The sequence below is a fragment of the Python bivittatus genome, unplaced genomic scaffold (genome assembly GCF_059951505.1).
Source record: "Python bivittatus isolate LINGU-HERP-01145 unplaced genomic scaffold, Pbiv_v1 ctg000700_np1212, whole genome shotgun sequence".
NCBI classification, from domain to species: Eukaryota; Metazoa; Chordata; class Lepidosauria; order Squamata; family Pythonidae; genus Python; species Python bivittatus.
This window is the reverse complement of record NW_028277098.1, coordinates 77968859-77977166: the sequence shown is the minus strand read 5'-3', so window position 1 is coordinate 77977166 and position 8308 is coordinate 77968859. Positions and strand designations below refer to the sequence as shown.

Sequence of the window (8308 nt, the reverse complement as noted above, 5' to 3'; positions counted from 1 at the left end):
GCTCTTAATTCCCTTTACCTGGACCAGTGTTTCTCAATCTCATCATCTTTAAGATGTGTGGACTTCAACTCCCAGAATTCCCCAGCCAGTATGCTGGCTAGGGAAGCCTGGGAGTTGAAGTTCACACGTCTTAAAGTGGCTGAGGTTGAGAAACACTGATCTAGAGAGAGAAACTTTGGATACCACGTGACCCTTTTCCACGCACAAGACCCGGTTCGAGGGATCATAAAGTGGCCATAGCGTGGGAACCGTGGCTTACTGAGCAAGCCACGCTTAAGCAATCCAGGGCTTAACTGGCATCCAATCCTGTCTGACTTGGATATTTTATCCCAGAGAAGGAGAAAGGGGCACCCTCACGCCGGTGGACAGAAACGAGGATGGAAGACCGCTGCCCAGGCTGGCCGAGAGCGCGGCATCCCCAGGGACCGACGGCGCGCGGACCCTCACGGCCTCGCGCCTGGCCACACCCCTAAAGTGGCCGGAGGTCTGGCGGTCACATGGGCTCTCTCAGCAAGGTGGGAAGGACGAGCGCTTTGAACTGCGAGCGCAGCCCGCTTGAGGACCGATAAAGTTGCAGCTCCGCTTCCGCGGGAATTTCTGATTCTCCGCCCGGCTCAGAAATGCCTAACTTTGCAAGGTAAAAAAAAAAAGAGGGAAGATTTCTAGGATTTGTTTTAACCTCTGCTTTCTGTTGCACTTTATTTTCCTTCTTGCGATAACCGTTGCAAGCCTCAAACCCTCCATCTCGGGAGACCCGCTTGCAGCGAGAGAGAAGATGCCCTCCAGTCCCCCGAACCCGCTATGCCTATTTTCTCCTTTGCAGCTTTTCTTTTGTAAGTCCCCCTTCTTAGCCTCTCTTCCCCGCCCTTCCTGATTTTCCGTCCTCTGATTCGAAGGTCCGCCTGTCAGTCAGCAGCTTGACTTTTGCCTCTCTCCACCTTCCTGATGGAGTGTTGCTGCCCCGCCTTCTTCCTCCGCTATTGTTCTGCCTCTTTGGAGGAGGCTCCGATTGGGCCGATGACGTGCTCGTCCTGCAGCCGGCCCAATCGCAGCCGGCTTGCTTGCCAACGGGCGAGCCGGGAACTTGCGAGTAAGTGTGCGACTGTAGGAAGGGGAGCAGAGGAGCTTTTAGGCGGCGAGGGGGGTCGGGAGACTCGTGGGAACGCGCCATGGCTGTCATAGCCTAGGAGAGCAGCTCCGAAAGTGCGGGGGACCATCGCCAGGCGGACTTGCTGGGAACGGAGAGGACTTGCTGGGAACAGGGCGGATGTACCCCCGAGTTGATATTTCTGAAATATATTTAAAAGCACGCGCAACGTCCCAGATTTAAGTGCCCCGCGAGAAGGACGAAGAGGCTGTCATCACGGGCCCATCCCCGGGCAGCTAGCGGTCTGGGCTGTGTGCTTTTACGTGAGAGAGCCTGCCATCTTCTGCATCTGTTTTCCCCTGTTTCAGAGCAGGTTGGGTTTTGGAAGGAGGAGATCTGGGTTCTGGAAGAGGGGAGCCCTTGGCCTCTCGGATTCGGCCACGCACCGTTTGCAAATCTCCAACTTCTGCTAAAGGAAATGCCCAGCTAGATTGGTGGAAGTCACCGGGGAAATCAGTAAGGGAGCTAAGACGGCTATAGACTAGCTTCCTGAATCTTGCACCCTGCAGATGTATTGGATCTTTGTCCCATACATCTGAAGCTTATATCAGCCCCAGTCAACACAGTCCTTTTGGCTGGGTAGTGGAGTTTGGTCCAGCCTAACTGGGGAGCACGAGACTATAGAAAGTTGCCAAAAAAGTCCTATAAAATTTCTTTATATATATATATACATATAACAGATGTATATCCATAGCTTGACGTGCAATATTGCAATTTCTCAACACCCACCCACCTCTTGCTGTTAGTAAACAGGTTTCTGTACTGAGGCACCCCCTCCTCCTGTTTCTTCCTGGGCCCTACAAGGCCTAAATACTACTGATACAACAGGCTTAATTCAATTTTTTTTTTTTATGTATGAATGGAAAATTGTGTTGAGTCCCCAACTCAAGCTTTAAAAATGCAAAATTACTTGTGGCTTGGCTATATTATATCAAGCTTCAAATGCAGACATTTAATTGGTGTAGTGTTTTAAGGGAGTTGCTATTTCAGTTTGTTACCTCATTAAATGGCTCCATTAATTAATGCCCTGCTTTTATAATCTGAATATCTGCAGGCATGGCTGGGTGAAGGCAATGTTATCTTCATGTGATCTTGTTTTGTGCTGGATTCTGATACTGGAACTTAAACAGTTTTACATGGAGGTAAATTGCACATTGCACAATGGAAAAAAAGTAGTCATCTTACTTGATTTATGAATAACATTTGAATCATAAAATATTGAGGATGAGTACTATGTGAATAAAATTTTCTTATAAATAAAGTGAAATCATACCACTGTATTTCTCTTTCAGTTCAGGAAAGAGCTTCAGGCTTATTCATAGTTACTCCCAACTGTTGAACGGTAGATTTTTAATGTATGTAGTTCCCTTTGGATTCAAGCCATGAATAGATTACAGGAGCTAGTTCCATAGAGCACAAGATGGTTCTTCTATTACGTGTGAGGCATATACATTCTTTTAAAACAAATTTCTGATTGTGTATTTCTTTAAGAAAGCAGCATATTAAACATATAAAGTGGTATTACGTTTATGCAATCAGGACGACCAAACAAGGAACCTCAGAATAATCAGTACAATTTTCTTTGCTCTATTTGTAGAAGGTTAATGTATGGCTTCTCATTTGACAGCAAGGGCCTAAAGAAGAGAATGGCTGGCAATTATGATCTCTTAAAAAGTCTGCAGAATAACTTGCAAGAACTGAACAACCTCCGGACAAAATATTTTGCATCAACAAAACGTCCATCGTCAGTCGGGATTAAGTCATTGCTTTGTGACCAACAGCAACTGCCAGGGGAGAATATGAACATCCAGTCATTTGCTTCTAGGAAGAGTATCCGCCACCGTAATCCTTACTGGCCGGATGAAGAAATACGGACCTTCATTGAGATCTGGGGTGATGACCAAGTCCAAGCCTCACTGGCTACCAACTTTCGCAATGAGGCCCAATATGAGTGGATCTCCGATAGGATGCGAGAATATGGCTATGACCGGGATATGAAGCAGTGTCGTTTGCGTGCCAAGGAGCTTCGGCGAGGATACAAGGCAATTGTTTGTGGAAACAACTCTTCAGTGAGTGGTCAACGCGCCTTGCCCTTTTATGATGCTTTGAACAGTTTCCTGTGCATGCACAAGGGTCTTGTGGTGTCCAAAGTTTCTCTATCTATAGATAGGAGGAATCGAGAAGCCCAAAAATTGGGCTTGGAGCAAGAAAAAAATGAAAAGCTAAGTGTTGTCTTGGTTTCTGATGATGATGAAGCATCCATCCCAGAACCTACAGATGACTCCAATGGTTATTTTCAAGACGCACAGATGGATTCCGAACCTGTAAACGCCCAGTCTCCAGGTGATGAATGGGAGCCACATGGAGAAGATGGCATTCTTGCAAGAGATGTGGCTTCACCCAGTTTTCCCAATGCAAGAGCGGATGGTCATTCCATCAGTTCAGGTGAACATTAAGAATTACAGCCCTGCTTTCAGAAATAAGGGTTTTCTGATATTATGATTTAGGCTCAATTAAATTGGGATTGTAGTAGGGGGGCTGTGCTTGTTCTTTAAATGGATGGTGAAATACTGTCATTTAATGTTGCATAAAATTAATTCCATTCACCTAAGTGCACACATTTTGATGTTGCTTACTTATTGAAATGTTTGCACCTGTTCAGAGGTTGCTTCTCGATCATGATTTGACTTGCCCCAAGGTTAAATGTTAATGAATTCTGATGAAATTAAGATCTAAGCATAGATTGGCTTTTGCCATTTGATAACTTCTATTCCTTTCTTTCAATGCAGGCCCATCTGGCACTTTCCCCAGGGCATCCCTGGTTGATGCTGACAGAATAAGCAGCAACCACTGGAACAGGAAACAGAGGAGACAAACTGAAACTGCTTCAGACATAGTAGATGCCATTTCCCAAGTGGGTGACAGACTAGTAAATGCTCTGTCTGATTTGCACTCAAAACACAGTGAAACCTCTGAACTTGCACAGGGCAGAGCGAGTGATGCCCATAAGGAGGAGTTTACCATACTTGCCAATCATGTGAATCAGGCCACTCAAAACATGGACAAACTGATTGCTCTCGTGGAGACATCTACCAGACGGATTGCGGATGCCATGGACAGACAGACAGCTGCCTTGGAGAATCTGGCACAGTTGTTTGCTGCAAGAGCACCGGCAGTTTCAGTGCCTTTGGCATCCCAGGAGCAATCTGTGGTGTCTTCTCCGAGAATGTGTGTATCAGTCCCATCGCCCCCCACAGAATTATACAATACTATGAACACTTTAAGGGGGAATTGCACTGCTAATCAGAAAGCACCAGACTTGCCTGCTGAAGAATGCCAACCAGTGGCAAAGAAAATAAAAACAGAAGACTAACGTAATTTGTTCAAAAATCCTCAGACGTTCTGTTCTCATGAGATGAAAATTCATCCTTTTTCTTTCTTTTTTTAAATGCAATGGGGAAAAGTAAGGAAGGTGGCTGATATAAGAAATATTGTGGCTTTATTTTTTTTAATAAAAAGATTTGTAGCTCCAGCATTATATTTGTAGGTGGATTTATATAGTGTTTGGAAGGGTGAATGTTGCCCATTATGATGAAATTGTAGGGTTCATTGGCATTCCATTATTCTGTAGTTTGATTTCTATTCTGCTGTTTAAGTATGCAACAGGCCGTGGTCCTATACACACTTACTTGGGCATAAGATATGTAGGCTTTATTTCAGATTGTGACTGTGGTCAGGATGTTGGCTTTGGACCTGAAGAACATATTCAGAATTTTAGCACAGCCATGAACATGCTGGATGGCTTTTAGTAGAGTCTTCTGAGACACAGTTTTTCTGATCTCTAGATGAATAGTACAAGTGACTTACATCATTTGGTGATTCAAAGATGAACAGTTTAAAAGATTGTTAATCATGGATATTGCCACCGGTATAGAAAATAAGAGTAGAGAACTCTTTGTGCTATATAAATCCTGTTATTAAATCAATAAGATATGCTACTACTAATGGGCTATTTTTCTCCCTAATTTCACTGATACCATGTGCCAGATAAATCAGTTGGTAACAAAAAAAATTCTCCATTTTTTTTTACATACACTTTTTAAGATAATTGCTGCTGCTTTTAGAAGATTGAGAGCCATCTGCTGAAAGCCATGCTCATGTCCCCTCCACTTTGAAGCTGAAATGAAGCCAAATGCATGGTGAAAGGAAGCATAGGAAACTTTTGACTTAAACCTGCTTATGATATTTGTGTTTTCTGAGTTCTATGCAATTGAAATACTTGCCCTGTTTTAAAGATAAGGAAGCACAGTCTCATTAATTGTTGGACACCAGTTCCCATTACCTGCAGCCACCATACCCCATGGCAGGGCTGTTGAGAGAGATGTCCAAAAGCATTTGATGAGCCAGTTAAGTTCCTCACCTCTGGACTTAATTCAGCATTTATTTCTAATAGCAGCAAACTAGGTGTCTTTGGGCAGATCACCAAGAATGACAAACATCTGACTTCTATATGTAATGCTCAGTGCTGCTTCACTGTTTGGGAGAGAGCCATATTATGGCTTAGTGCAATGTGTAAATTTGGGCTATTATCCTTTAGGTAGGGTAGCTATTTTTGGTATACAAAGGTTTATTAATCTCATGACTAATACAGGGTAGGAAAGCAGGTTCTTTTCAGATGTTTTGGATTACACTCACTTTCTTCTATTATGGATGTTGTTGGCAGGAGCTAATGGGAATCAGACCAACATCTGGAGGGCACATGGTTGACTATCCCTGACTTCCCCAGAACTACTTATTAAACGCTGTTTTTTCTGAATTTGGAAAACTGAAATTCTATTTAATTTTTTCACCAAGTGATAAGAATATCAAAGCCTAAACAGTGTAACTTTCTTTTTTCCAGACAAATAATCCAAGTAAAGTTCTCTCTTTCTGCTTTCTTTTTTCCTTTTTCAGGTAAGATGCCAAAATTGCTTTCAGAAATTTGGTTCTTTTTTTGAAGAATATAATGCAGTCCAGTTTCTTTCCCTTCTATAACTCTTTGGTTATGTGCTACTCCTCTAGACCCCACTCTTCCCTCCCCCCCAAAAAATATTCAGCACTAATATGGCAATTAGAGATAAGAAAAATCTCCCCCTGATGCTAATGGGATCTTTTTTCTCATCAGTCTGTTGCCTGTGGGATGGGGAAGATCATGGACTTTGCCAAAATACCCCCCTCGGCACACCACAACCCCTTTTTTCCTCTGGCATTGGAAACTCTTTTTGTAAATGTAATTACCATATGTGAAAGAGCACCCTCAAATGTAACACAAACATGAATTCTATAAGACCATAGAAATTAAAGGTATTCATTTTACTGTAACCATTCAAAAGCTGCTACTTAGGTATGGCCTCAAATTTCTTTGAGGTGGCCATTTTTGTTCCATTTCAGGTGTGGGCAAATGTTGTAGTTGTGCAAATTGTTTAGTCTGGGGGCCATAGTTTAATTGGCATGCTGAGGATTGCTCTTCAAAAAGTGAGGAGAACAAGGGAAAGAAGGCAAGACAAGTCCTTTAAGTTGCAGTAAAATAAAGTGGATGTACATTGGATACAACTACATACATTATTTTCCTCTGTATCTTAAAAAATACAATTTAGCAGCAATTTTTGAAAGCACTTGGAGAGTTGCACGCAGAATTGTTGTAGGGTTGCATGTCGCTCTGGGGCTTTTGACTATGTACCTTGTGATTAGAGAAAAGTTGGAGTTATCGCAAAGATTGCGGTGTCGTGTAGAATGCTTTTCTGAATTCTAGCTGGTTGTCTCCTTTCCATCCTTTGTCCTCCAGGTTTTTCCCTCAAGACTCATTTAGCATTCTGTGGTGAAATGCTGATATTTAATGTCTTGTTCACAGGGCAGGGAGGAAGGAAGGGGGCCGGCTTTCTTTTTTGCTTTGGAGGAGCGATTGCCCTCTAATTTGTACTTCTGGAAATCTCAGGTTACTCCTCCAAGCGTGAGGATTTCTCTCTTGTATTTGTCACTGGCCCCATTTTTACTACAATCTTGTTGGCACAGACTAGTTGAATGTATTATTGGAGGGAATAAGAATAATGGGGGTGGGGGGTTTCTTGATAGAAAAGAGGGGAAAGAATATAGCAGATAATATCCTATAACTCAGTGTGGACTCAGGGAGGCAAGAAATTTGGAGAAGATTGCAATACATTGCACACAGCCACTTTTAATTTAATTTAATCTTTTTTTCTCCTCAGATGCCTATTTGTAACCAGGATCTGGCACTCTACTACATAAACTCAGGGTTATATATTTCCTGAGTAATGCTATTTTAGCTTTCATAAGCTTTCGCCATTTTTACATATCTAAACTACCAGCAAAGTTGGATAGTAAAAATTGAAATAAGGTAGTAAGTGACAGCTTATTAGGATTGGTATGTATGATCATTCCAAAATATGTTATTTAGGTAGTTTTGAGTCCTGCTGAATGGAAATGGACCTACTGTTTGGTAAACAAGCATGGGATTATGGTTTCTGGTCTGAGACAAGTTACTTACAATGTTTATGCAGGAAATGAGCAGAAGAGAATCATTTGAAAACAATTCCATTGCAATTGACATGGATTTATCAAGAGAAGAAATGCACTGACTGATCTAAATACCATTTGTGAATTCAGTCTAGGGATTTCAATTAAATCCCATAAAAAGTAATGCTTCTAAGGGAAGTAATAACATTTAAACTTCTTCGTATTTGGGGTATAAGTGCAATTAAATCTACACATAATTCCCAATAACTGCAGATGATTTTGTGCAAGTAATAATCTACATTAAAGGGACCCAAATTAACATACTCCTAATGTTAACATGCTATTTCATAGCTGTTTATCAGGACATTGATTCAGTTCCATTTCTATTAGCAAGGGGTTAACGTTAATGAAAATTGAATGCTTAAAAACCCTTTCCAGAACAACTTTTAAACATAATTCAGAAATCACTATTGTAATCCATGTAAGTGCAATTTTGCCTACCACAGCACTTCTTCATTTTTTACAGCCAATTTACTTTGCAGGCATTGTATTAGTCCAGTTCATCTCTAATGACTCAAATCATGGCATTGCAGGTCTATAGAAACTGTCTCTGTAGCTTATGATTCGGAGGGGGGAGGGGGGAGGGGA

General features: G+C 42.1%; 1 protein-coding gene across 6 annotated transcripts; it reads left to right on the top strand.

The window, feature by feature from the left end:
* Positions 1–253: 253 nt before the first annotated feature.
* Positions 254–7575, top strand: LOC103053692 (uncharacterized). Of its 6 annotated transcripts, XM_088153938.1 has the most exons (4): positions 1104–1410; positions 2202–2289; positions 2775–3592; positions 3937–7575. In XM_088153938.1, the coding sequence occupies exons 3-4, from the start codon at positions 2794–2796 to the stop codon at positions 4518–4520; spliced, it is 1383 nt and encodes a 460-aa protein (XP_088010064.1). In that variant the 5' UTR covers positions 1104–1410; positions 2202–2289; positions 2775–2793; the 3' UTR covers positions 4521–7575. The 6 variants fall into 6 exon arrangements, with proteins under 6 accessions (XP_025024705.1, XP_007431880.1, XP_088010064.1 ...); XM_025168937.2 differs by lacking the exons at positions 1104–1410; positions 2202–2289 and adding an exon at positions 254–637 and having other exon boundaries at positions 3937–7574; XM_007431818.4 differs by lacking the exons at positions 1104–1410; positions 2202–2289 and adding an exon at positions 946–1090 and having other exon boundaries at positions 3937–7574.
* Positions 7576–8308: the final 733 nt, after the last annotated feature.